Source organism: Lepidochelys olivacea, assembly GCF_965140295.1.
Source record: "Lepidochelys olivacea isolate rLepOli2 genome assembly, chromosome: 1".
In the NCBI taxonomy this organism is placed as follows: domain Eukaryota; kingdom Metazoa; phylum Chordata; order Testudines; family Cheloniidae; genus Lepidochelys; species Lepidochelys olivacea.
In genome coordinates, this window is record NC_140411.1 from 330,974,744 (window position 1) to 331,001,354 (window position 26,611).

The following is a 26,611-nucleotide window of genomic DNA, read 5'->3' on the forward strand; positions in this document are numbered from 1 at the left end:
CGGTATCAAGTGGAGTGCCCCCAGGGTTGGTCCTTGGGCTGGTTTTTTTCAATATCTTCATAAATGATCTGGAGAATGGTGTGGATTGCACCCTCAGCAAGTTTGCAGATGACACTAAACTGGGAGGAGAGGTAGATACGCTGGAGGGTAGAGATAGGATACAGAGGGACCTAGACAAATTAAAGGATTGGGCCAAAAGAAATCTGATGAGGTTCAACAAGGACAAGTGCAGAGCCCTGCACTTAGGACGGAAGAATCCCATGCACCGCTACAGACTAGGGACCAAATGGCTAGGCAGCAGTTTGGCAGAAAAGGACCTAGGGGTTACAGTGGACGAGAAGCTGGATATGAGTCAACAGTGTGACCTTGTTGCCAAGAAGGCCAATGGCATTTTGGGATGTATATGTAGGGGCATTGCCAGCAGATTGAAGAACATGATTGTTCCCCTCTATTCGACATTGGTGAGGCCTCCTCTGGAGTAGTGTGTCCAGTTTTGGGTCCCACACTACAAGAAGGATGTGGAAAAATTGGAAAGAGTCCAGCGGAGGGTAACAAAAATGATTAGGGGACTGGAACACATGACTTCTGAGGAGAGGCTGAGGGAACTGGGATTGTTTAGTCTGCGGAAGAGAAAAATGAGGGGGGATTTGCTAGCTGCTTTCAACTACCTGAAACGGGGTTCCAGAGAGAATGGATCTAGACTGTTCTCTGTGGTAGCTGATGAGAGAACAAGGGGTAATGGTCTCAAGTTGCAGTGGGGGAGGTTTAGGTTGGATATTAGGAAAAACGTTTTCACTAGGAGGGTGGTGAAACACTGGAATGCGTTACCTAGGGAGGTGGTAGAATCTCCTTCCTTAGAAGTTTTTAAGGTCAGGCTTGACAAAGCCCTGGCTGGGATGATTTAGTTGGGGATTGATCCTGCTTTGAGCAGGGGGTTGGACTAGATGACCTCCTGAGGTCCCTTCCAACCCTGATATTTTATGATCCTATGAAGTTGACCCAGTCACAGTAGAAAGTTTCACCTGCTAGAGTTAGTGCAAATGTCCATCCCTTGCAGATAAGTTTGGATTTGCAATAGTAAGGTGAATTAAGAGCATATCCATCCACTGAACCTTAGTTATGTACAACTGAGAGGAGAAGCAGCGTCTGGGCCCTCACACTCTAGAGAAAATTGCAAATATTTTGTGCTTAACTGAGTGCTAAGAGTCTAAATACTCCTTATGGCTGACCACTGCAAGGTGTTACACTGAATCTGATTACTTCAGTGGTTTATCCCCGCAAACTGCCACTCCTTATTTTAGAGAGATACAGATGTTCTAATAAGTGGAGGGTAGGATATTCTTTCCTTGACAGTTTTAATGTGATTCCTATAAAGTTGGATTGGATTTGAATATGCAAAGGTTCATAACCTAACTTTTCATGATTTATCCATTTTATGACATAATTAAAAGAGTTTATTGTAATGTGATTTCATCTAGTTAAAAATTAAATCTGTTAAATGCTAGTAATAAAGGAAGGTGTAACACTGTCACTTTTTATAATGAAAAATGGACAACAATTTTCACTACCAAATTATTGAGCTTAGAAAGCAGATTAAAATATAGCTCCTTATATTGACTATAAAAGCCTTTATAAAGCTAGTGCTGCTGCACTTTTAATGCTAGTCTATGAACATCCATTCTTACTATTCCAGATCTCTGCTAGATCCCATTAAAGCTTTTCTATTACAGTAAGTACAGTATGCCTTTAAGGTATCCTTTCCCTCCTTTATATTTTGTCTGTGGGATGAGTGAGTTTGGCAACAACAGCCTAGAACCACAACTGCATTGCAGCACATGGGGCAAGGAGCCTGTCTCTGCCTGATGGAGGGTGGGCTTAAAATGCAGACAACTACGTGCTCCATTTTGGTTCCACTGACTGTGTAATGGAACTGCGTAAGCCTTACCACTTTGCCTCAGTCTTTAATAAGGCTAAAGAGGATCTTAGGGATAATGGTAGCATGACAAATAGGAATGAGGATATGGAGGTAGATATTACCATATCTGAGGTAGAAGCGAAACTCAAACAGCTTAATGGGGCTAAATCAGGGGGCCCAGATAATCTTCATCCAAGAATATTAAAGGAATTGGCACCCGAAATTGCAAGCCGATTAGCAAGAATTTTTAATGAATCTGTAAACCCAGGGGTTGTACCGTATGATTGGAGAATTGCTAACATAGTTCCTATTTTTAAGAAAGGGAAAAAATGTGATCTGGGTAACTATAGTCCTGTTAGTTTGACTTCTGTAGTATGCAAGGTCTTGGAAAATTTTTTGAAGGAAAAAGTAGTTAAGGACATTGAAATCAATGGTAAATGGGACAAAATACAACATGGGTTTACAAAAGGTAGATCGTGCCAAACCAACCTGATCTCCTTCTTTGAGAAAATAACAGATTTTTTAGACAAAGGAAACGCAGTGGATCTAATTTACCTAGATTTCAGTAAGGGGTTTGATACCATGCCACATGGGGAATTATTAGTTAAATTGGAAAAGATGGGGATCAATATGAACACTGAAAGGTGGATAAGGAATTGGTTAAAGGGGAGACTACAACGGGTCCTACTGAAAGGTGAACTGTCAGGCTGGAGGGAGGCTATCAATGGAGTTCCTAAAGGATCAGTTTTGGGACCAATCTTATTTTATCTTTTTATTATTGACCTCGTCACAAAAAGTGGGAGTGTGCTAATAAAGTCTGCGGATGACACGAAGCTAGGATACAATTTAGAGAAGGACAGGGATATCCTACAGGAGGATATGGATGACCTTGTAAACTGGAGTAATAGTAATAGGATGAAATTTAATAGTGAGAAGTGTAAGGTCATGCATTTAGGGATTAATAACAAGAATTTTAGTTATAAGCTGGGGACGCATCAATTAGAAGTAACGGAGGAGGAGAAGGACCTTGGAGTATTGGTTGATCATAGGATGACTATGAGCCTCCAATGTGATATGGCTGTGAAAAAAGCTAATGCGGTCTTGGGATGCATCAGGAGAGGTATTTCCAGTAGGGATAAGGAGGTTTTAGTACCGTTATACAAGGCACTGGTGAGACCTCACCTGGAATACTGTGTGCAGTTCTGGTCTCCCATGTTTAAGAAGGATGAATTCAAACTGGAACAGGTACAGAAAAGGGCTACTAGGATGATCCGAGGAATGGAAAACCTGTCTTATGAAAGGAGACTCAATGAGCTTGTCTTGTTTAGCCTGACTAAAAGAAGGTTGAGGGGAGATATGATTGCTCTCTATAAATATATCAGAGGGATAAATACCGGAGAGGGAGAGGAATTATTTAAGCTCAGTACCAATGTGGACACAAGAACAAATGGATATAAACTGGCCACCAGGAAGTTTAGACTTGAAATTAGACAAAGGTTTCTAACCATCAGAGGAGTGAAGTTTTGGAATAGCCTTCCAAGGGAAGCAGTGGGGGCAAAAGATCTATCTGGCTTTAAGATTAAACTCGATGAGTTTATGGAGGAGATGGTATGATGGGATAACATGATTTTGGTAATTAAATATTCATGGTAAATAGGCCTAATGACCTGTGATGGGATGTTAGATGGGGTGGGATCTGAGTTACCCAGGAAAGAATTTTCTGTAGTATCTGGCTGGTGAATCTTGCTCATATGCTCAGGGTTTAACTGATCGCCATATTTGGGGTCGGGAAGGAATTTTCCTCCAGGGCAGATTGGAAGAGGCCCTGGAGGTTTTTCACCTTCCACTGTAGCATGGGGCACGGGACACTTGCTGGAGGATTCTCTGCTTCTTGAAGTCTTTAAACCATGATTTGAGGACTTCAATAGCTCAGACATAGGTGAGAGGTTTTTCGCAGGAGTGGGTGGGTGAAATTCTGTGGTCTGCGTTGTGCAGGAGGTCAGACTAGATGATCATAATGGTCCCTTCTGACCTTAGTATCTATGAATCTATGAGTGTTTTAGGCAGTATTTAGCTCAAAGGAGATGCCCCAGGGACAGCTTAATGCACAGGAATTGCACAACACCTGTTAGTCTCTAAAGTACATAGCCACTTGTGCGGAAGATCATTAGTCACTACCAGCAGCTGTATAAATATATATTTGGGAGATATGAAGAGGATTACTATAAAGAGATATGTGAACGCCATCACTTACTACACAGGAATATTATAAAAACCCAAGCATAAGGACAGAGGAGAAATTTCTTGGCATTATTCATTATATACAGGGGTTCAAAAAATCCACTCACCTGTTTACTTGGGGTAGGTAGGAATTTGGACAGGGTGAGTGAGTTGGGTCAGGGGCAGAGCTGATGGCTCCTTCATCTGAGGGAAGAGGACAAGCTGGGGAACACAGAAACCCAGGGCAGCTGCTGCTGCTTTACAAAGGAGTCAGCAGGACTGTGGCCGAAGCGAAGCTTTTGTTTTTGTGATGGGGTATACAAACCCCACACTGGACCAGAAGGGTTTAAAGGACAGTACTGGGCCCAGGTATCCCCACTCCTGACCCCTGCAGAGCATGCTCCAACTGGAGAATGGGTTGAAAAGGGAGCAACCCAGCTCAGAAGGGGGAAGGCTGGGGAGAAAGACAGACTTACCCAGAAAGCTCCTGACAAGAGGGCTGGAGAAGCCTTCCTGAGGGAAGGGAGGCTATATGCTGAGCCCAGTTAGGGCTGACAGTTTGGTTACCTTTCCTTTTTCTTTACACCTTTCCTGGGACTAAAAGCTGGGAGAGAAAAGCAGTGGTAGGAAGTGACCCAGGGAGGGTGACTCAGAGGCACTTTTGGTGGCCAGATATTGTTGACCCTCTTAGGGCCCTGGGTTGAAGCCTGGTGGAGTGGGTGGGCCTGGTCTCCCCTACCACTGCCTTCATTACAGGAGAGACTCAAACCACCAGTATTCCTCACCACACTTCTGAGTAAAGGAGGACCAGGACTGTAAGACCGGCCCACCAGGGTGTGGGGGGCACTACCTGCGCTAACCACTAGGCAACCCAACTCACCAAGGACTCTATTACAGTTCTGTTTTTGTTTTGGGAGGTCTGGAGGAGCAGGAGAGGAGGCCCAGGTGCTGTAGCTCTTTTATCAGCTGTGGAAGGGAAGCCCTAAAAACTTGGCTCCTAAATTCTCAGGGATCTAAGAGGCACTCTGCCATCTTCCTGCCCAATTGATGGCTCTGCACTGCAGTTTGGAACTAGGAAAGCATGAGAGCTGGTATATTTCCAGAATGAGCCAGCATAGATGTAGTGTTACTATGGAATCAAGAAACAACAGGGTATCAGAGAACTATGGGTTAAGCAAACTGTAAAACACTGTAATTTGTACTGGGTAACTGTGGAAACAAAGAGAGGCTCTCACTGTAAGGATCTGAGTTTGGGTTTTTCTTTTCAAAACCTTCTTCTGTAAGTTCTTCCCTCTAGAATAAATAGATCTGCTATTTGTTTCATAGATTTTTGTCTGGTGTGTTTGCCCCTTTCCTCAATTGGATGGGCTCTCAATTCACTATCTGTGGACTGTGACCAGGGGAAAGTGAGTTAATAGTTTCTGGGATTGATTCTCCATGGCTTTATAACTTGGGTAGTCTATGACACCTGTGCAGAGAGAGAATATAATGCTATCATTTTGATTAGGTATCATTTTATTGCCACTTTAGACTCACTTTGCACAAGTGTCAATGGCTGCACAAGATAAAAGGCAGAGGAGAAGCAAGCCATTTTCATCTCTCTCAATTCTTGGGTATTTTATGTAAGCTCGAGTTAAATAGACTAATCAATTACATCTATTCTTTTGGGTAGTAATCCGCTTTACCCCACTGCACAAAGACCTATACTAAATGGAAGGGAGAAAGGATCTTTTCTTTATTTTGTACACACACCATGTTCTCCTGGAAAAATGCAGGCAGAGATTGTGCCATTAAAATAATAGAAAATTACATTCTCCTTTTCTAGCTGTGCCTTTAGGTGCAAAATTACAATGCCATGAGTTTCAGAGTAGCAGCCATGTTAGTCTATATCCTCAAAAAGAACAGGAGTACTTGTGGCACCTTAGCGACAAACAAATTTATTTGAGCATAAGTGGGTTGTAGCCCACAAAAGCTTATGCTCAAATAAATTTGTTAGTCTCTAAGGTGCCACAAGTTCTCCTGTTCTTAATGCCATGAGTGAGCATAGAAAAATTTCACAAAAGATACAACCTGCACTCATACAAAATAATGTGACTCTCAGACTTACTGCAAAGTAAGACTATTCAGAAAAGTATCATTATGAAGCAAAAATGATTACGTTTTATTCTGTTCCTGGATTGGCAAGGATTTGCACCTTGTTTGATGCTTGTCTAAAACTTGTTAAACAGAAAATAAAACACATTTGATTTAAATGCTCCCCTCAACCTCCCCCCCCCAATATTTCTAGAATACACAGGATGAGATCAGGGCTCAAGAAGAAGTGACAGAGTAACCAGTTTGAAAGATACAGAAACTGTTCATTTACTGCAACTATACTGGAGTCTGATAATTCCTGCATAACCTGAAGTCAAAGGGGAAAATAATTGTGCCCATACCTTTCCAATTCAAACACTGAACAGGATATTAATATCAGGTTATGAACTATTAACAGCAAATTAATATTGAAGTTGGGAACTTACTCAACATAATAAGTGCCATAAATGGGATCATCAATTTTCTCCCAGCCATATGGAAGCTCTGAAAAACAAAGAGTTATCTCTCTCAGTAAATATAGCACAAAATGCCAAGATTTCTAGTAATGAAAGAGTAGAGTTCTACTGGGTGCTGAGTGTAGCAACTGGAGAGCAAAGTTGGATTTAGTGCTCAAAACCAATGCCAAATTTTAGGCATGTGCCATGGCAGCAGCAAGTAGTAGTGACTTGAAAATTGGCATGCAAATCTAGAATTCTCATTCTCTAGAACAGGGGTTCTCAAACTGGAGGTCGCGATCCCTCAGGGGGTCGCGAGGTTATTACCTGAGGGGTCACAAGCTGTCAGCCTCCACACCAAACCCCGCTTCACCAGCAGCATTTATAATAGTGTTAAATATTTTAAAAAGTGTTTTTTTAATTTATAAGGGGGGTTGCACTCAGAGGCTTGCTGTGTGAAAGGGGTCACCACTACAAAATACAATACATTTTAGTTGAGCTACTTTTTTATTCTGCAGACAGCTATGCCAACCGGCAATAGCAGCATATCATGTATAATCTCATTCCCTAGTGATATGCTGGGCTTCTTCTTCCAAAGGTACATAGAGCATACAGTTGTATTTATTTAAAGGGAAGCTGCCAAGATAAAAATCATACTAAAAATTCCCAACATTGTACATATTACTAACCAGGACTTAGAATATTACAACAGTAGTTGGGAGTGCAAAAAATCAAACTAAAAAAACCAACTCCATGAAGTGAATAATCATTAATGCCAAGGCAAGATAAATTTGATGGAGGCTCTGACTCACAAATCTATGGGTTTTCCTAACATATTCCTGTTTGAAGTGGGAGGAGATGAGGGAAGAGTATGCGATCATGTAATTAAAGAATGAGGTTGCATGGACAATCTCAAGTCTGGCATTTCTTAGTTTTGGAGTGCTTGACTTTGCTACCTTATCACACTTTTAATATAGTTATTTTGGATGTAGTAAGTCTATAAACCTAGGTTAGATAGAATCATCATAGTTCATATGCAATGTAAACCATTAACCTTGCATGAGGTCCACCTGCATGACTTGAACTTAGCCCTTTGTTTCACAGATATACTGTGGCTATTCACCCCTTGATGTGCTATAAAAGGCTGACAGGAAAGAAAGATTTAAATGACAAAGAGTGAGCTTGAAAGAGCTGCAGATAGGAACAGCTTTTAAAAATATTCTCTGCTGGATACCTCTCAAACAATCACATCTGAAATAGTAAACATTGGTTCTGCTCTGACTGAACTTGTTTAGACTGCTGTGGCATCTTAATGGGGAGGCACAATTTCTGGCAGCAGTACTTCATCGGCAGGTCTTCCTGTCACACTGTCCTGTGCAGGAGTTTCTGCTTTGACTGTCCCCGAAGCTATACAGAATGAATAATCCTCCTGTGAAGACTAGCAGATAGAATTTAACTCAAAGAGAAACTCCACAGATGAGTAATTTAAAGCTCAAAAGCCTGTACCTTAATTTTCTTAGTCTAAGTTTTTCTACTATGACCATAATCCAGTCTTTCTAAAGTAAATCAAACCTTTATTTGGCAATCTGAATTTGAACAAAGTTTGTGTCTCTTTTCTGAGGTTATTTTAAAACTGCAATAGCAAATGCACAAATGCAAAATAATTTATTTCAATAGTAAGGTGATCAATAGTGAAAGTCCTGGGGTTGTCCCCTCCAGACACCTCACCAGAACTTTAAAACAATAAAGAGACTGATCCTAGAAAATCCTTTACAGGTTTTACAGGGCCCTGTGCATCTTGGCACTGGATTTAGGGAGCCTGGTCCATGCTCCATGAATATTCACATGAGGCAAGTAGTGCATAGGTCCTGTGCTGACTGTCCGTACAGAGGTGAATTTTACACTCAGTGCATATATGATCAATACAATTCATATTTAGGTCTTGCTATGAAGGCTCAGTGTTTTGCTTTGCTTTAAAAAGCTCCTGCCCACCTGGGACACAACAATACAAGGGATTTGTCTTACAAACATAGACACACACTTTATTTTATCTGCATCCTGTGAGGCTTTTCCATTCCAATTTATTGTGTTAACTTAATGACAATAAAGATACTCTCCATGAGAGAGCAAATTAAACAGGTAACTAGTAAATATTTATGTCTATATAAATATATAGTGTGTGTAAGTATATATATAAGCAATGCTCTAACTGTCATTTAGTTTCTTCCATTTGTGGAATCTTTTCAAAGTTTATTGCAGTGTACATTTTGCTGGAATTGGAAGTACCCCGTTTCTCTTTAGAGTTATACACTCTTAAGATTATATCTAAAGAACTTAGATACAGCGGTTTTATTTTCTGTGAATATACACAAATAATGTGACGATTTATTATTAGTCTATCAGTCCATGTTTTTCTAATGTAATGATACATAACAGTATTTGTGAACTAGCCCAACTATTGATATTTCAGATGGACAATTCCATTTTCTAGTGTAAAAATCTGTAAAAATTTAACAAATTGGGCATATTATGGAGAACCCATTTTATTTTTTGAAATGGATGGATTAAACCACTAATTATCTAATATCATAATATAGTCATTAGTTTGGAAAAAAATGAAATTTAAAATTACCCTTGTGCACCATAACGATAGATATAAACTCTACATAAGGGTATGCCCTAATTTCATTCTTCCATTTGAGATGCACCATGAGAGCTATGTTTAATTAAAATTCTACGCAGTCCATTGAAATGGAATTGCCAGAGCGCAAACGCGGGGCTGCTAGCTGAAGTTTGCAAGATAAGGTTAGCAGAGCATAGTTTAGTGCATAGCTGTTGTTAGAAGAATCTTCTGCTACATTTGCTTTAAGCAGCCTCGTGATTTTTTTCCCTGTCATTAAATAGTGGCATCTGTTCTGTTTTCACTGGGGAACTGAAAGATTACATGAGGGCAATACTTTCATGTTTCATAAGATAGCCAAGATAGACATTTGAACAATACTGGATGTCTGCATTGAAGTTAATCTTCATCATTTGGTCCACTGTGTCTGGTGCTGATTGTCAGGGATGAGAAGCAAGCAGTAAACATTTATAAAAGGGCATTATAATAAACAAAAAATGGAAGAGGCTACTACTCACAACAGTAATTTGAGTTGGGAAGATGACGAACTTACATTGTGCTTTCCAATTTTCCTTTTGTGACAATGGGATATGGAGTTTTATAAACTTTACATAATTTTTGCACCCAGCAGCATCACAGAAAGAACAACATTGTGTCAAAGATCTTTGCATTAATGAAACAAACTCTACTCTTTTTTATGCTTCTGAAACACCATTGACTTCAGTGGGGTTATCCTGGGTAACAGAGGAGAAATTTTAGTTCCATGTTGTTTACTTGGGCTTTTTAAAATCAATATAATATTTCACCTTAAGGTTAGATCAGCATTCTGATGGGATTTCTTCATATGATCTAGTGATTGTTTCAAGAAAATTTTTAAAAAATGTAAAGGTGAAAACCAGCAAGAGTCCTTTGCAGGGTTTGGACAATACAGATATCAAGTTTGGACATAGATATTCCTCTTTTTGTGACCATATATGTGCTGGGTATACAGTATATGCACAGTGTAAATTGTACATTTTACATTTACCCATTGCCAGAAAAGTAGAATCCAGTTAGAAGCACAGTGATCATTGTCAGTTACAAAAAAAGAAAATCCAAACTACATGGCAACATTCAGGTACCTTGCTCACGATGCACATGAGCCAGGTTTTTAAATACAGAATGAGTCACCTACTTTCAAATGTGTTAAACGCTCAAGTATTAACAAAAAGTCCTAGGTTTTCCACCAGATCCACCAAAAAAGGTTTTTAAAAAAGATAAAACAGCTTTAATTTGCATACAAGCAGGTCATTTTAATAATTGATGGCAGAACCACCTCATTGCAGCCTACTTATACTAACAATCCAGATGCTACGTCTGCTATCTGAAAAGGTGCTGCCTTTCACATCCATTCTTATTGGTTTCACTGTACATCCCAGGGGATGGAAAGAAGGGAAGCATTATGGATCTTCATATACTGAGATGAAGAAAATCAATTACCATCACCCACAGGAAGGACTCGTATTGTTGTAGTTCTTGCTGTTTGCCACATTGGGAAGAGACACACAAGCCCTCCAAAGGTTTTGAAACAACAGCCTACATTGCATCACTGCCCTATTATCTGTATGTCAAGAGATTAATAAGAGAACATCTGAACAAAAGGACAGTGGGATTTTCCTTGCATCAGTCACAAAAAAAAGAGGTTGAAAAAGAAAAATATGCCTGCTGCTCCTGAAAGTGATTTTAGTGTCTGATACATGGAAGAAATTGTTCAAGAAGAATTCACCCTGGTGAAAAATATTATCCCTATAAAACTATCAAAGTCAATGTCAGCTTGAGTCACTTGCTAGGGAAAAAGCCAGTCACACAAATTAGGACTCCTTGTGGAACCTGTACAACAGACCTTCCTGATAATATTGAGTTTTTCCATTCACCAATCTGTGTTCTTTACTCATTTTGTGTTGATTTGACTCCTCTCTTCTCTTTCCCCATTCCTTATTCAGCTTGTGTCTTCATAATCTAACTACATCCTGGACAAGTGTCTCATTAATGTTGTGTTAAAAAAATAGTACAAGAAACATGTAATGTAGTCCAATTTGAATTCTGAACAGTTGAAGTTTCTATTAAAGTCCTTTCTGAATACTAGTTAATCATCTAAGTTTAGGTGCTCAATGGATACTACAAACATCCAAGAGAATGTTTACATTGACTACACAAGAGGTTATAAGAAACAAATACAATAGCGATGTGGTTGCCATTTGGAAAGGGTTACAGATCACCTTACAAAACTCAGGAAAAAAAGATATTGTATATTCATTCAGACAATTGTTCAACACGAGTCAGAGAAGTCCTTATAGGGCAGCCATCCATGTAGCATTTGAAAGCTTCATGTTGAAACCCATCTTCAGTCTGCTATAATGCTCTAAACTAACAGTTCGAGAAACCTGTCCAGGTTTGCAAATACTGGCCATATTTAAAATTGGAAAATGCAGATCACTGATCCCAACTACACTATACTAACTTTCAAAACAAAGGATATGAAAAAAAATGAACTGGATCAAAAATTGAAGGCTAAATCTCTCACTGTCTTAACAACTCTTAACACACAGATAGATATTAGGACAAACAACCCTGCAATCACAAAGAAAGCAGCTTCATTCTTCAAATTCTTACAGACTCTTACAAACCACTCACTTAGAAAACCCACCAGCTCTCAGTCAAAACCATGTTTACCCAATTCAAACCAAACACCAAAATAGGACTGTTCTCCAACTGCCATCCACATGTCGGTAAATCCCACAAACACATTGTCATTGCATTCCACAACCTGTCTGTAATTACAAACTATTTCACTCATTATTTATTCTCATGGATATGAGGTTGCATATAATTATTTCCCCGTGCAATGGAAACATTGAATGCCTGAGTGATGGTGTACTTGCACTATAAATATATTTTAGATCTATTAAATACATTGGCTGTAGGGTTGTCATAAATATAAAGGGAAGGGTAAACCCCTTTGAAATCCCTCCTGGCCAGGGGAAGCTCCTCTCACCTGTAAAGGGTTAAGAAGCTAAAGGTAACCTCGCTGGCACCTGACCAAAATGACCAATGAGGAGACAAGATACTTTCAAAAGCTGGGAGGAGGGAGAGAAACAAAGGGTTTGTGTGTCTGTCTGTAGTCCTCTTGGCCGGGGACAGAACAGGAATGGAGTCTTAGAACTTTTAGTAAGTAATCTAGCTAGGTATGTGTTAGATTATGATTTCTTTAAATGGCTGAGAAAAGAATTGTGCTGAATAGAATAACTATTTCTGTCTGTGTATCTTTTTTGTAACTTAAGGTTTTGCCTAGAGGGGTTCTCTATGTTTTTGAATCTAATTACCCTGTAAGATATATATACCATCCTGATTTTACAGGGGGGATTTCTTTATTTCTATTTACTTCTATTTTTTATTAAAAGTCTTCTTGTAAAACACTGAATGCTTTTTCATTGTTCTCAGATCCAAGGGTTTGGGTTTGTGGTCACCTATGCAAATTGGTGAGGCTTTTTATCCAACATTTCCCAGGAAAGGGGGAGTGCAAGTGTTGGGAGGATTGTTCATTGTTCTTAAGATCCAAGGGTCTGGGTCTGTAGTCACCTAGGCAAATTGGTGAGGCTTTTTACCAAACCTTGTCCAGGAAGTGGGGTGCAAGGTTTTGGGAAGTATTTTGGGGGGAAGGACGCGTCCAAACAGCTCTTCCCCAGTAACCAGTATTAGTTTGGTGGTGGTAGCGGCCATTCCAAGGATAACGGGGGTAATATTTTGTACCTTGGGGAAGTTTTGACCTAAGCTGGTAAAGATAAGCTTAGGAGGTTTTTTCATGCAGGTCCCCACATCTGTACCCTAGAGTTCAGAGTGGGGGAGGAACCTTGACATGGTGGCACAGCGGTGGGATTAACCTGAAATCATTTTGAGATCCAGTTGAGATTTTTTGAACTAGAAATACAGATTTTAAAAAGGAATTTTTAGGAAGTCCAGAAGGCAGCTTTGAAACTGAAAGCAGCTTGGTTTCTCTCTGCTTTGTGGCCAAGCAGAGACAAAAGGGGATTATCTTGTGAATTGCAGATTTTCTTTGCCTGGAGGCAGGGTACTTAACTCCTGCAGGGAAATTCACAGTCTTCCAACCCAGAGGTTTTTTTTTTTTCTTTTCTTCCTAAAAGTAAATAGGGGGTGTGTGCTCTACCCATTTGCCTGGAGACAAAAGTGGCAGGGTTTTTTTTTAGGATTTTGATTTTTTTTTTTTTGTTTTACAAGGAGCACAGGTTTGAAAAGAAATTTTTTTTCTTCTTTGGGCTGGGTAAGCAGGTTTCCAAGTAGTTGGAGGTTTTTTGCTTTAATTTGGGCCCAGAGCAGAGACAAGGGAATTGTCTTTTTCTGTAGGCTGACAATCACTATCAGAGAATAGGTATTCTATTCCAGCACAGCAAAATTTTACAGCCAAGTTTTGTTTGTTTATTTCTAAACCTCGGGTGTAAAGTTAGTTAAAAACAGAGAGGTTAGAATGGCCAAATCCTCAGCTCGACTACAGCTGGAATTAGCCAAATTTCAGGCTGAGGAAAAACAAAGGGAACATGAAAGACAGATAGAACTCATGCAGCTGAAGAAGGAACAAGAAAGGGAGGCAGAACAACACCAAGAGGCTGCCCACAAGAGGGAAATGGAGGCAAGGAAGCATGTGGAGGAGGAGAGGGAAAAAGAGAGGAAGCATGTGGAGGAGATGGAGAGGATAAAGGCCCAGCAGAATATACCAACAAACCCTAGCAATCCTTCTCCAGGTACCACTTCCCATCCCAGAAAGTTCCCCACCTACAAGGCAGGTGATGATACTGAGGCCTTCTTAGAAAACTTCAAAAGGGCCTGCCTTGGGTACAACATCTCTACTGACCAATACATGGTAGAGCTGAGGCCGCAGCTCAGTGGACCCTTAGCTGAGGTGGCAGCTGAAATGCCTAAAGAACACATGAACAAGTATGAACTGTTTAAATCCAAGGCGAGAGTCAGAATGGGGATAACACCCGAGCAGTCTCGTCGGAGGTTCAGAGCCCTAAGGTGGAAACCAGACATGTCATTTACCCGACATGCCTACCACATTGTAAAACATTGGGATGCCTGGATATCAGGAGCAAGTGTTGAATCTCCAGTAAATTTGCCCTTCCTAATGCAAATGGAACAATTCTTAGAGGGTGTTCCTGAGGAAATAGAAAGATACATCCTAGATGGGAAACCCAAAACTGTAATGGAGGCAGGAGAGATTGGAGCCAGATGGGTGGAGGTGGCAGAGAAGAAGAAAACTGGTCGCAGTTGGAGCGGAGACCAGAAGGGACCACCCCAGACCACACCCTATTACCGGGGGCCGCCCAAAGCCCCACCTACCTCCCAAAGAACCCTCCAGACCCCTTATCGTCCCACCACCCCGTTCTCCAGCAACCCTCCTCGCCCCAGTGACCCGTCAGCTGGACGATGTTTTAAGTGTAACGAGCTGGGGCATGTAAAGGCCAACTGCCCCAAGAACCCCAACAGATTACAGTTCATTGCACCGGAATCACACCAGAGGTCCACAGGCCCAGATACCTCCCAGATACCCTTGGAGCGGAGGGAAACTGTGAGTGTGGGCGGGAAGAAGGTCACCGCGTGGAGGGACACCGGAGCACAAGTGTCAGCTATCCATGCTTCCTTAGTGGACCCCAATTTAATCAACCCAGAGATCCAAGTGACGATTCAACCCTTCAAGTCCAACTCTTTCAATTTGCCTACAGCCAAGTTGCCTGTCCAGTACAAGGGCTGGTCAGGAATGTGGACTTTTGCAGTCTATGATGATTATCCCATCCCCATGCTGTTGGGGGAAGACTTGGCCAATCATGTGAAGCAGGCCAAGAGGGTGGGAATGGTCACCCGCAACCAGGCTAAACAAGCCGTGAGGCCTAGCTCTGTTCCGGAAACTTCTATCAGGACCCAGTCAGAGGTGATGGACCTGGACCCCAGGCCAATGTCTGCAACAGCAGTAGTGGATCCAGTCCCAGAGACCCAGACGGAACCAGTCCCAGAACCGGAACCAGCCAAACAACCAACACCAGACCCCGTGTCAGCACTGAATCCAGTACTTGCAACCTCAACACCAGAGGGCCCCACCGAACCTGAACTGGCAGCAGCCGATAACCCTACACAAGAGGCTCAGCCGGAGCCTGAATCCCAACATAGTGCACCAGCGGAGAGCGGTTCACAGTCAACAGAAACAGCTCCATCCCCTATATCGCTTCCAGAGGGACCAAGCCTAGGTCCACAATCCCATGAGGAACTGATGTCTCCAGCATCAAGGGAACAGTTCCAGACCGAACAGGAAGCAGATGAAAGCCTCCAGAGAGCTTGGACGGCGGCACGGAGCAACCCACCGCCTCTCAGCTCTTCTAATCGATCCAGGTTTGTTGTAGAAAGAGGACTTTTATACAAGGAAACTCTTTCTGGGGGACACCAGGAAGACTGGCATCCTCAGAGACAGTTGGTAGTTCCAACTAAATACCGGGCCAAGCTCTTGAGCTTAGCCCATGATCACCCTAGTGGCCATGCTGGGGTGAACAGGACCAAAGACCGTTTGGGGGGGTCATTCCACTGGGAGGGAATGGGCAAGGATGTTTCTACCTATGTCCAGTCTTGTGAGGTGTGCCAAAGAGTGGGAAAACCCCAAGACCAGGTCAAAGCTCCTCTCCAGCCACTCCCCATCATTGAAGTTCCATTTCAGCGAGTAGCTGTGGATATTCTGGGTCCTTTTCCGAAAAAGACACCCAGAGGAAAGCAGTACATACTGACTTTCATGGATTTTGCCACCCGATGGCCGGAAGCAGTAGCTCTAAGCAACACCAGGGCTAAAAGTGTGTGCCAGGCACTAGCAGACATTTTTGCCAGGGTAGGTTGGCCCTCCGACATCCTCACAGATGCAGGGACTAATTTCCTGGCAGGAACTATGAAAAACCTTTGGGAAGCTCATGGGGTAAATCACTTGGTTGCCACTCCTTACCATCATCAAACAAATGGCATGGTGGAGAAGTTTAATGGAACTTTGGGGGCCATGATACGTAAATTCGTAAATGAGCACTCCAATGATTGGGACCTAGTATTGCAGCAGTTGCTCTTTGCCTACAGAGCTGTACCACATCCCAGTTTAGGGTTTTCTCCATTTGAACTTGTATATGGCCGTGAGGTTAAGGGGCCATTGCAGTTGGTGAAGCAGCAATGGGAGGGATTTACACCTTCTCCAGGAACTAACATTCTGGACTTTGTAACCAACCTACAAAACACCCTCCGAACCTCTTTAGCCCTTGCTAGAGAAAACTTACAGGATGCTCAAAAAGAGCAAAAAGCCTGGTATGATAAACATGCCAGAGAGCGTTCCTTCAAAGTAGGAGACCAGGTCATGGTCTTAAAGGCGCTCCAGGCCCATAAAATGGAAGCATCGTGGGAAGGGCCATTCGTGGTCCAGGAGCGCCTGGGAGCTGTTAATTATCTCATAGCATTCCCCACCTCCAACCGAAAGCCTAAGGTGTATCATATTAATTCTCTAAAGCCCTTTTATTCCAGAGAATTAAAGGTTTGTCAGTTTACAGCCCAGGGAGGAGACGACGCTGAGTGGCCTGAAGGTGTCTACTATGAAGGGAAATGTGCTGGTGGTGTGGAAGAGGTGAACCTCTCCATGACCCTTGGGCGTATGCAGCGACAGCAGATCCAGGAGCTGTGCACTAGCTACGCGCCAACGTTCTCAGCCACCCCAGGACTGACTGAACGGGCATACCACTCCATTGACACAGGTAATGCTCACCCAATTAGGGTCCAACCTTACCGGGTGTCTCCTCAAGCTAAAACTGCTATAGAACGGGAGATCCAGGATATGTTACAGATGGGTGTAATCCGCCCCTCTGAAAGTGCATGGGCATCTCCAGTGGTTCTAGTTCCCAAACCAGATGGGGAAATACGTTTTTGCGTGGACTACCGTAAGCTAAATGCTGTAACTCGCCCAGACAACTATCCCATGCCACGCACAGATGAACTATTAGAGAAACTGGGACGGGCCCAGTTCATCTCTACCTTGGACTTAACCAAGGGGTACTGGCAGGTACCGCTAGATGAATCTGCCAAGGAAAGGTCAGCCTTCATCACACATCTCGGGCTGTATGAATTTAATGTACTCCCTTTCGGGCTGCGAAATGCACCCGCCACTTTCCAAAGACTTGTAGATGGTCTCCTAGCGGGATTAGGAGAATATGCAGTCGCCTACCTTGACGATGTGGCCATATTTTCGGATTCCTGGGCAGACCACCTGGAACATCTACAAAAAGTCCTTGAGCGCATAAGGGAGGCAGGACTAACTGTTAAGGCTAAGAAGTGTCAAATAGGCCTAAACAGAGTGACTTACCTTGGACACCAGGTGGGTCAAGGAACTATCAGCCCCCTACAGGCCAAAGTGGATGCTATCCAAAAGTGGCCTGTCCCAAAGTCAAAGAAACAGGTTCAATCCTTCTTAGGCTTGGCCGGTTATTACAGACGATTTGTACCGCACTACAGCCAAATCGCTGCCCCACTGACAGACCTAACCAAAAAGAAACAGCCAAATGCTGTTCAGTGGACCGGAAAGTGTCAGAAGGCCTTTAACAAGCTTAAAGCGACACTCATGTCTGACCCTGTACTAAGGGCCCCAGACTTTGACAAACCGTTCCTAGTAACCACAGATGCATCCGAGCGTGGTGTGGGAGCAGTTTTAATGCAGAAAGGACCTGATCAAGAATTCCACCCTGTAGTGTTTCTCAGCAAAAAACTGTCTGAGAGGGAAAGCAACTGGTCAGTCACTGAAAAAGAATGTTATGCCATTGTCTACGCTCTGGAAAAGCTACGCCCATATGTTTGGGGACGGCGTTTCCACCTGCAAACCGACCATGCTGCACTAAAGTGGCTTCACACCGTCAAAGAAACTAACAGAAAACTTCTTCGGTGGAGTTTAGCTCTCCAAGATTTTGATTTCGACATCCAACACATCTCAGGAGCTTCTAACAAAGTGGCTGATGCACTCTCCCGTGAAAGTTTCCCAGAATCAACTGGTTAAAATTGTCCTTGAGATGTGGAAAATATTGTTAGTCTTTATGTACTTGGTAGTATATTTAGAGATGCATGTGTCTTATTAACTCTGTTTTCCTAGAGCTCCAGGAAGAAATCCCAGCCAGTGTTTCACCCTAGCTGAGATTTGGGGGGCGTGTCATAAATATAAAGGGAAGGGTAAACCCCTTTGAAATCCCTCCTGGCCAGGGGAAGCTCCTCTCACCTGTAAAGGGTTAAGAAGCTAAAGGTAACCTCGCTGGCACCTGACCAAAATGACCAATGAGGAGACAAGATACTTTCAAAAGCTGGGAGGAGGGAGAGAAACAAAGGGTTTGTGTGTCTGTCTGTAGTCCTCTTGGCCGGGGACAGAACAGGAATGGAGTCTTAGAACTTTTAGTAAGTAATCTAGCTAGGTATGTGTTAGATTATGATTTCTTTAAATGGCTGAGAAAAGAATTGTGCTGAATAGAATAACTATTTCTGTCTGTGTATCTTTTTTGTAACTTAAGGTTTTGCCTAGAGGGGTTCTCTATGTTTTTGAATCTAATTACCCTGTAAGATATATATACCATCCTGATTTTACAGGGGGGATTTCTTTATTTCTATTTACTTCTATTTTTTATTAAAAGTCTTCTTGTAAAACACTGAATGCTTTTTCATTGTTCTCAGATCCAAGGGTTTGGGTTTGTGGTCACCTATGCAAATTGGTGAGGCTTTTTATCCAACATTTCCCAGGAAAGGGGGAGTGCAAGTGTTGGGAGGATTGTTCATTGTTCTTAAGATCCAAGGGTCTGGGTCTGTAGTCACCTAGGCAAATTGGTGAGGCTTTTTACCAAACCTTGTCCAGGAAGTGGGGTGCAAGGTTTTGGGAAGTATTTTGGGGGGAAGGACGCGTCCAAACAGCTCTTCCCCAGTAACCAGTATTAGTTTGGTGGTGGTAGCGGCCATTCCAAGGATAACGGGGGTAATATTTTGTACCTTGGGGAAGTTTTGACCTAAGCTGGTAAAGATAAGCTTAGGAGGTTTTTTCATGCAGGTCCCCACATCTGTACCCTAGAGTTCAGAGTGGGGGAGGAACCTTGACATGGTGGCACAGCGGTGGGATTAACCTGAAATCATTTTGAGATCCAGTTGAGATTTTTTGAACTAGAAATACAGATTTTAAAAAGGAATTTTTAGGAAGTCCAGAAGGCAGCTTTGAAACTGAAAGCAGCTTGGTTTCTCTCTGCTTTGTGGCCAAGCAGAGACAAAAGGGGATTATCTTGTGAATTGCAGATTTTCTTTGCCTGGAGGCAGGGTACTTAACTCCTGCAGGGAAATTCACAGTCTTCCAACCCAGAGGTTTTTTTTTTTTCTTTTCTTCCTAAAAGTAAATAGGGGGTGTGTGCTCTACCCATTTGCCTGGAGACAAAAGTGGCAGGGTTTTTTTTTAGGATTTTGATTTTTTTTTTTTTTGTTTTACAAGGAGCACAGGTTTGAAAAGAAATTTTTTTTCTTCTTTGGGCTGGGTAAGCAGGTTTCCAAGTAGTTGGAGGTTTTTTGCTTTAATTTGGGCCCAGAGCAGAGACAAGGGAATTGTCTTTTTCTGTAGGCTGACAATCACTATCAGAGAATAGGTATTCTATTCCAGCACAGCAAAATTTTACAGCCAAGTTTTGTTTGTTTATTTCTAAACCTCGGGTGTAAAGTTAGTTAAAAACAGAGAGGTTAGAATGGCCAAATCCTCAGCTCGACTACAGCTGGAATTAGCCAAATTTCAGGCTGAGGAAAAACAAAGGGAACATGAAAGACAGATAGAACTCATGCAGCTGAAGAAGGAACAAGAAAGGGAGGCAGAACAACACCAAGAGGCTGCCCACAAGAGGGAAATGGAGGCAAGGAAGCATGTGGAGGAGGAGAGGGAAAAAGAGAGGAAGCATGTGGAGGAGATGGAGAGGATAAAGGCCCAGCAGAATATACCAACAAACCCTAGCAATCCTTCTCCAGGTACCACTTCCCATCCCAGAAAGTTCCCCACCTACAAGGCAGGTGATGATACTGAGGCCTTCTTAGAAAACTTCAAAAGGGCCTGCCTTGGGTACAACATCTCTACTGACCAATACATGGTAGAGCTGAGGCCGCAGCTCAGTGGACCCTTAGCTGAGGTGGCAGCTGAAATGCCTAAAGAACACATGAACAAGTATGAACTGTTTAAATCCAAGGCGAGAGTCAGAATGGGGATAACACCCGAGCAGTCTCGTCGGAGGTTCAGAGCCCTAAGGTGGAAACCAGACATGTCATTTACCCGACATGCCTACCACATTGTAAAACATTGGGATGCCTGGATATCAGGAGCAAGTGTTGAATCTCCAGTAAATTTGCCCTTCCTAATGCAAATGGAACAATTCTTAGAGGGTGTTCCTGAGGAAATAGAAAGATACATCCTAGATGGGAAACCCAAAACTGTAATGGAGGCAGGAGAGATTGGAGCCAGATGGGTGGAGGTGGCAGAGAAGAAGAAAACTGGTCGCAGTTGGAGCGGAGACCAGAAGGGACCACCCCAGACCACACCCTATTACCGGGGGCCGCCCAAAGCCCCACCTACCTCCCAAAGAACCCTCCAGACCCCTTATCGTCCCACCACCCCGTTCTCCAGCAACCCTCCTCGCCCCAGTGACCCGTCAGCTGGACGATGTTTTAAGTGTAACGAGCTGGGGCATGTAAAGGCCAACTGCCCCAAGAACCCCAACAGATTACAGTTCATTGCACCGGAATCACACCAGAGGTCCACAGGCCCAGATACCTCCCAGATACCCTTGGAGCGGAGGGAAACTGTGAGTGTGGGCGGGAAGAAGGTCACCGCGTGGAGGGACACCGGAGCACAAGTGTCAGCTATCCATGCTTCCTTAGTGGACCCCAATTTAATCAACCCAGAGATCCAAGTGACGATTCAACCCTTCAAGTCCAACTCTTTCAATTTGCCTACAGCCAAGTTGCCTGTCCAGTACAAGGGCTGGTCAGGAATGTGGACTTTTGCAGTCTATGATGATTATCCCATCCCCATGCTGTTGGGGGAAGACTTGGCCAATCATGTGAAGCAGGCCAAGAGGGTGGGAATGGTCACCCGCAACCAGGCTAAACAAGCCGTGAGGCCTAGCTCTGTTCCGGAAACTTCTATCAGGACCCAGTCAGAGGTGATGGACCTGGACCCCAGGCCAATGTCTGCAACAGCAGTAGTGGATCCAGTCCCAGAGACCCAGACGGAACCAGTCCCAGAACCGGAACCAGCCAAACAACCAACACCAGACCCCGTGTCAGCACTGAATCCAGTACTTGCAACCTCAACACCAGAGGGCCCCACCGAACCTGAACTGGCAGCAGCCGATAACCCTACACAAGAGGCTCAGCCGGAGCCTGAATCCCAACATAGTGCACCAGCGGAGAGCGGTTCACAGTCAACAGAAACAGCTCCATCCCCTATATCGCTTCCAGAGGGACCAAGCCTAGGTCCACAATCCCATGAGGAACTGATGTCTCCAGCATCAAGGGAACAGTTCCAGACCGAACAGGAAGCAGATGAAAGCCTCCAGAGAGCTTGGACGGCGGCACGGAGCAACCCACCGCCTCTCAGCTCTTCTAATCGATCCAGGTTTGTTGTAGAAAGAGGACTTTTATACAAGGAAACTCTTTCTGGGGGACACCAGGAAGACTGGCATCCTCAGAGACAGTTGGTAGTTCCAACTAAATACCGGGCCAAGCTCTTGAGCTTAGCCCATGATCACCCTAGTGGCCATGCTGGGGTGAACAGGACCAAAGACCGTTTGGGGGGGTCATTCCACTGGGAGGGAATGGGCAAGGATGTTTCTACCTATGTCCAGTCTTGTGAGGTGTGCCAAAGAGTGGGAAAACCCCAAGACCAGGTCAAAGCTCCTCTCCAGCCACTCCCCATCATTGAAGTTCCATTTCAGCGAGTAGCTGTGGATATTCTGGGTCCTTTTCCGAAAAAGACACCCAGAGGAAAGCAGTACATACTGACTTTCATGGATTTTGCCACCCGATGGCCGGAAGCAGTAGCTCTAAGCAACACCAGGGCTAAAAGTGTGTGCCAGGCACTAGCAGACATTTTTGCCAGGGTAGGTTGGCCCTCCGACATCCTCACAGATGCAGGGACTAATTTCCTGGCAGGAACTATGAAAAACCTTTGGGAAGCTCATGGGGTAAATCACTTGGTTGCCACTCCTTACCATCATCAAACAAATGGCATGGTGGAGAAGTTTAATGGAACTTTGGGGGCCATGATACGTAAATTCGTAAATGAGCACTCCAATGATTGGGACCTAGTATTGCAGCAGTTGCTCTTTGCCTACAGAGCTGTACCACATCCCAGTTTAGGGTTTTCTCCATTTGAACTTGTATATGGCCGTGAGGTTAAGGGGCCATTGCAGTTGGTGAAGCAGCAATGGGAGGGATTTACACCTTCTCCAGGAACTAACATTCTGGACTTTGTAACCAACCTACAAAACACCCTCCGAACCTCTTTAGCCCTTGCTAGAGAAAACTTACAGGATGCTCAAAAAGAGCAAAAAGCCTGGTATGATAAACATGCCAGAGAGCGTTCCTTCAAAGTAGGAGACCAGGTCATGGTCTTAAAGGCGCTCCAGGCCCATAAAATGGAAGCATCGTGGGAAGGGCCATTCGTGGTCCAGGAGCGCCTGGGAGCTGTTAATTATCTCATAGCATTCCCCACCTCCAACCGAAAGCCTAAGGTGTATCATATTAATTCTCTAAAGCCCTTTTATTCCAGAGAATTAAAGGTTTGTCAGTTTACAGCCCAGGGAGGAGACGACGCTGAGTGGCCTGAAGGTGTCTACTATGAAGGGAAATGTGCTGGTGGTGTGGAAGAGGTGAACCTCTCCATGACCCTTGGGCGTATGCAGCGACAGCAGATCCAGGAGCTGTGCACTAGCTACGCGCCAACGTTCTCAGCCACCCCAGGACTGACTGAACGGGCATACCACTCCATTGACACAGGTAATGCTCACCCAATTAGGGTCCAACCTTACCGGGTGTCTCCTCAAGCTAAAACTGCTATAGAACGGGAGATCCAGGATATGTTACAGATGGGTGTAATCCGCCCCTCTGAAAGTGCATGGGCATCTCCAGTGGTTCTAGTTCCCAAACCAGATGGGGAAATACGTTTTTGCGTGGACTACCGTAAGCTAAATGCTGTAACTCGCCCAGACAACTATCCCATGCCACGCACAGATGAACTATTAGAGAAACTGGGACGGGCCCAGTTCATCTCTACCTTGGACTTAACCAAGGGGTACTGGCAGGTACCGCTAGATGAATCTGCCAAGGAAAGGTCAGCCTTCATCACACATCTCGGGCTGTATGAATTTAATGTACTCCCTTTCGGGCTGCGAAATGCACCCGCCACTTTCCAAAGACTTGTAGATGGTCTCCTAGCGGGATTAGGAGAATATGCAGTCGCCTACCTTGACGATGTGGCCATATTTTCGGATTCCTGGGCAGACCACCTGGAACATCTACAAAAAGTCCTTGAGCGCATAAGGGAGGCAGGACTAACTGTTAAGGCTAAGAAGTGTCAAATAGGCCTAAACAGAGTGACTTACCTTGGACACCAGGTGGGTCAAGGAACTATCAGCCCCCTACAGGCCAAAGTGGATGCTATCCAAAAGTGGCCTGTCCCAAAGTCAAAGAAACAGGTTCAATCCTTCTTAGGCTTGGCCGGTTATTACAGACGATTTGTACCGCACTACAGCCAAATCGCTGCCCCACTGACAGACCTAACCAAAAAGAAACAGCCAAATGCTGTTCAGTGGACCGGAAAGTGTCAGAAGGCCTTTAACAAGCTTAAAGCGACACTCATGTCTGACCCTGTACTAAGGGCCCCAGACTTTGACAAACCGTTCCTAGTAACCACAGATGCATCCGAGCGTGGTGTGGGAGCAGTTTTAATGCAGAAAGGACCTGATCAAGAATTCCACCCTGTAGTGTTTCTCAGCAAAAAACTGTCTGAGAGGGAAAGCAACTGGTCAGTCACTGAAAAAGAATGTTATGCCATTGTCTACGCTCTGGAAAAGCTACGCCCATATGTTTGGGGACGGCGTTTCCACCTGCAAACCGACCATGCTGCACTAAAGTGGCTTCACACCGTCAAAGAAACTAACAGAAAACTTCTTCGGTGGAGTTTAGCTCTCCAAGATTTTGATTTCGACATCCAACACATCTCAGGAGCTTCTAACAAAGTGGCTGATGCACTCTCCCGTGAAAGTTTCCCAGAATCAACTGGTTAAAATTGTCCTTGAGATGTGGAAAATATTGTTAGTCTTTATGTACTTGGTAGTATATTTAGAGATGCATGTGTCTTATTAACTCTGTTTTCCTAGAGCTCCAGGAAGAAATCCCAGCCAGTGTTTCACCCTAGCTGAGATTTGGGGGGCGTGTCATAAATATAAAGGGAAGGGTAAACCCCTTTGAAATCCCTCCTGGCCAGGGGAAGCTCCTCTCACCTGTAAAGGGTTAAGAAGCTAAAGGTAACCTCGCTGGCACCTGACCAAAATGACCAATGAGGAGACAAGATACTTTCAAAAGCTGGGAGGAGGGAGAGAAACAAAGGGTTTGTGTGTCTGTCTGTAGTCCTCTTGGCCGGGGACAGAACAGGAATGGAGTCTTAGAACTTTTAGTAAGTAATCTAGCTAGGTATGTGTTAGATTATGATTTCTTTAAATGGCTGAGAAAAGAATTGTGCTGAATAGAATAACTATTTCTGTCTGTGTATCTTTTTTGTAACTTAAGGTTTTGCCTAGAGGGGTTCTCTATGTTTTTGAATCTAATTACCCTGTAAGATATATATACCATCCTGATTTTACAGGGGGGATTTCTTTATTTCTATTTACTTCTATTTTTTATTAAAAGTCTTCTTGTAAAACACTGAATGCTTTTTCATTGTTCTCAGATCCAAGGGTTTGGGTTTGTGGTCACCTATGCAAATTGGTGAGGCTTTTTATCCAACATTTCCCAGGAAAGGGGGAGTGCAAGTGTTGGGAGGATTGTTCATTGTTCTTAAGATCCAAGGGTCTGGGTCTGTAGTCACCTAGGCAAATTGGTGAGGCTTTTTACCAAACCTTGTCCAGGAAGTGGGGTGCAAGGTTTTGGGAAGTATTTTGGGGGGAAGGACGCGTCCAAACAGCTCTTCCCCAGTAACCAGTATTAGTTTGGTGGTGGTAGCGGCCATTCCAAGGATAACGGGGGTAATATTTTGTACCTTGGGGAAGTTTTGACCTAAGCTGGTAAAGATAAGCTTAGGAGGTTTTTTCATGCAGGTCCCCACATCTGTACCCTAGAGTTCAGAGTGGGGGAGGAACCTTGACATGGTGGCACAGCGGTGGGATTAACCTGAAATCATTTTGAGATCCAGTTGAGATTTTTTGAACTAGAAATACAGATTTTAAAAAGGAATTTTTAGGAAGTCCAGAAGGCAGCTTTGAAACTGAAAGCAGCTTGGTTTCTCTCTGCTTTGTGGCCAAGCAGAGACAAAAGGGGATTATCTTGTGAATTGCAGATTTTCTTTGCCTGGAGGCAGGGTACTTAACTCCTGCAGGGAAATTCACAGTCTTCCAACCCAGAGGTTTTTTTTTTTTCTTTTCTTCCTAAAAGTAAATAGGGGGTGTGTGCTCTACCCATTTGCCTGGAGACAAAAGTGGCAGGGTTTTTTTTTAGGATTTTGATTTTTTTTTTTTTTGTTTTACAAGGAGCACAGGTTTGAAAAGAAATTTTTTTTCTTCTTTGGGCTGGGTAAGCAGGTTTCCAAGTAGTTGGAGGTTTTTTGCTTTAATTTGGGCCCAGAGCAGAGACAAGGGAATTGTCTTTTTCTGTAGGCTGACAATCACTATCAGAGAATAGGTATTCTATTCCAGCACAGCAAAATTTTACAGCCAAGTTTTGTTTGTTTATTTCTAAACCTCGGGTGTAAAGTTAGTTAAAAACAGAGAGGTTAGAATGGCCAAATCCTCAGCTCGACTACAGCTGGAATTAGCCAAATTTCAGGCTGAGGAAAAACAAAGGGAACATGAAAGACAGATAGAACTCATGCAGCTGAAGAAGGAACAAGAAAGGGAGGCAGAACAACACCAAGAGGCTGCCCACAAGAGGGAAATGGAGGCAAGGAAGCATGTGGAGGAGGAGAGGGAAAAAGAGAGGAAGCATGTGGAGGAGATGGAG

General features: G+C 43.6%; 1 protein-coding gene across 7 annotated transcripts in view; it reads right to left on the bottom strand.

Moving 5' to 3' along the window:
* MAGI2 (membrane associated guanylate kinase, WW and PDZ domain containing 2) overlaps positions 1 to 26,611 on the bottom strand; it is a 1,196,373-nt gene that overhangs the window by 247,865 nt on the left and 921,897 nt on the right. For all 7 annotated transcript variants that reach the window (XM_084630708.1, XM_084630707.1, XM_084630706.1 and 4 more), the window contains exon 7: positions 6,655 to 6,712. In XM_084630708.1, the coding sequence (XP_084486834.1) occupies positions 6,655 to 6,712 (58 nt within the window). The remainder of the gene's footprint in view (positions 1 to 6,654; positions 6,713 to 26,611) is intronic.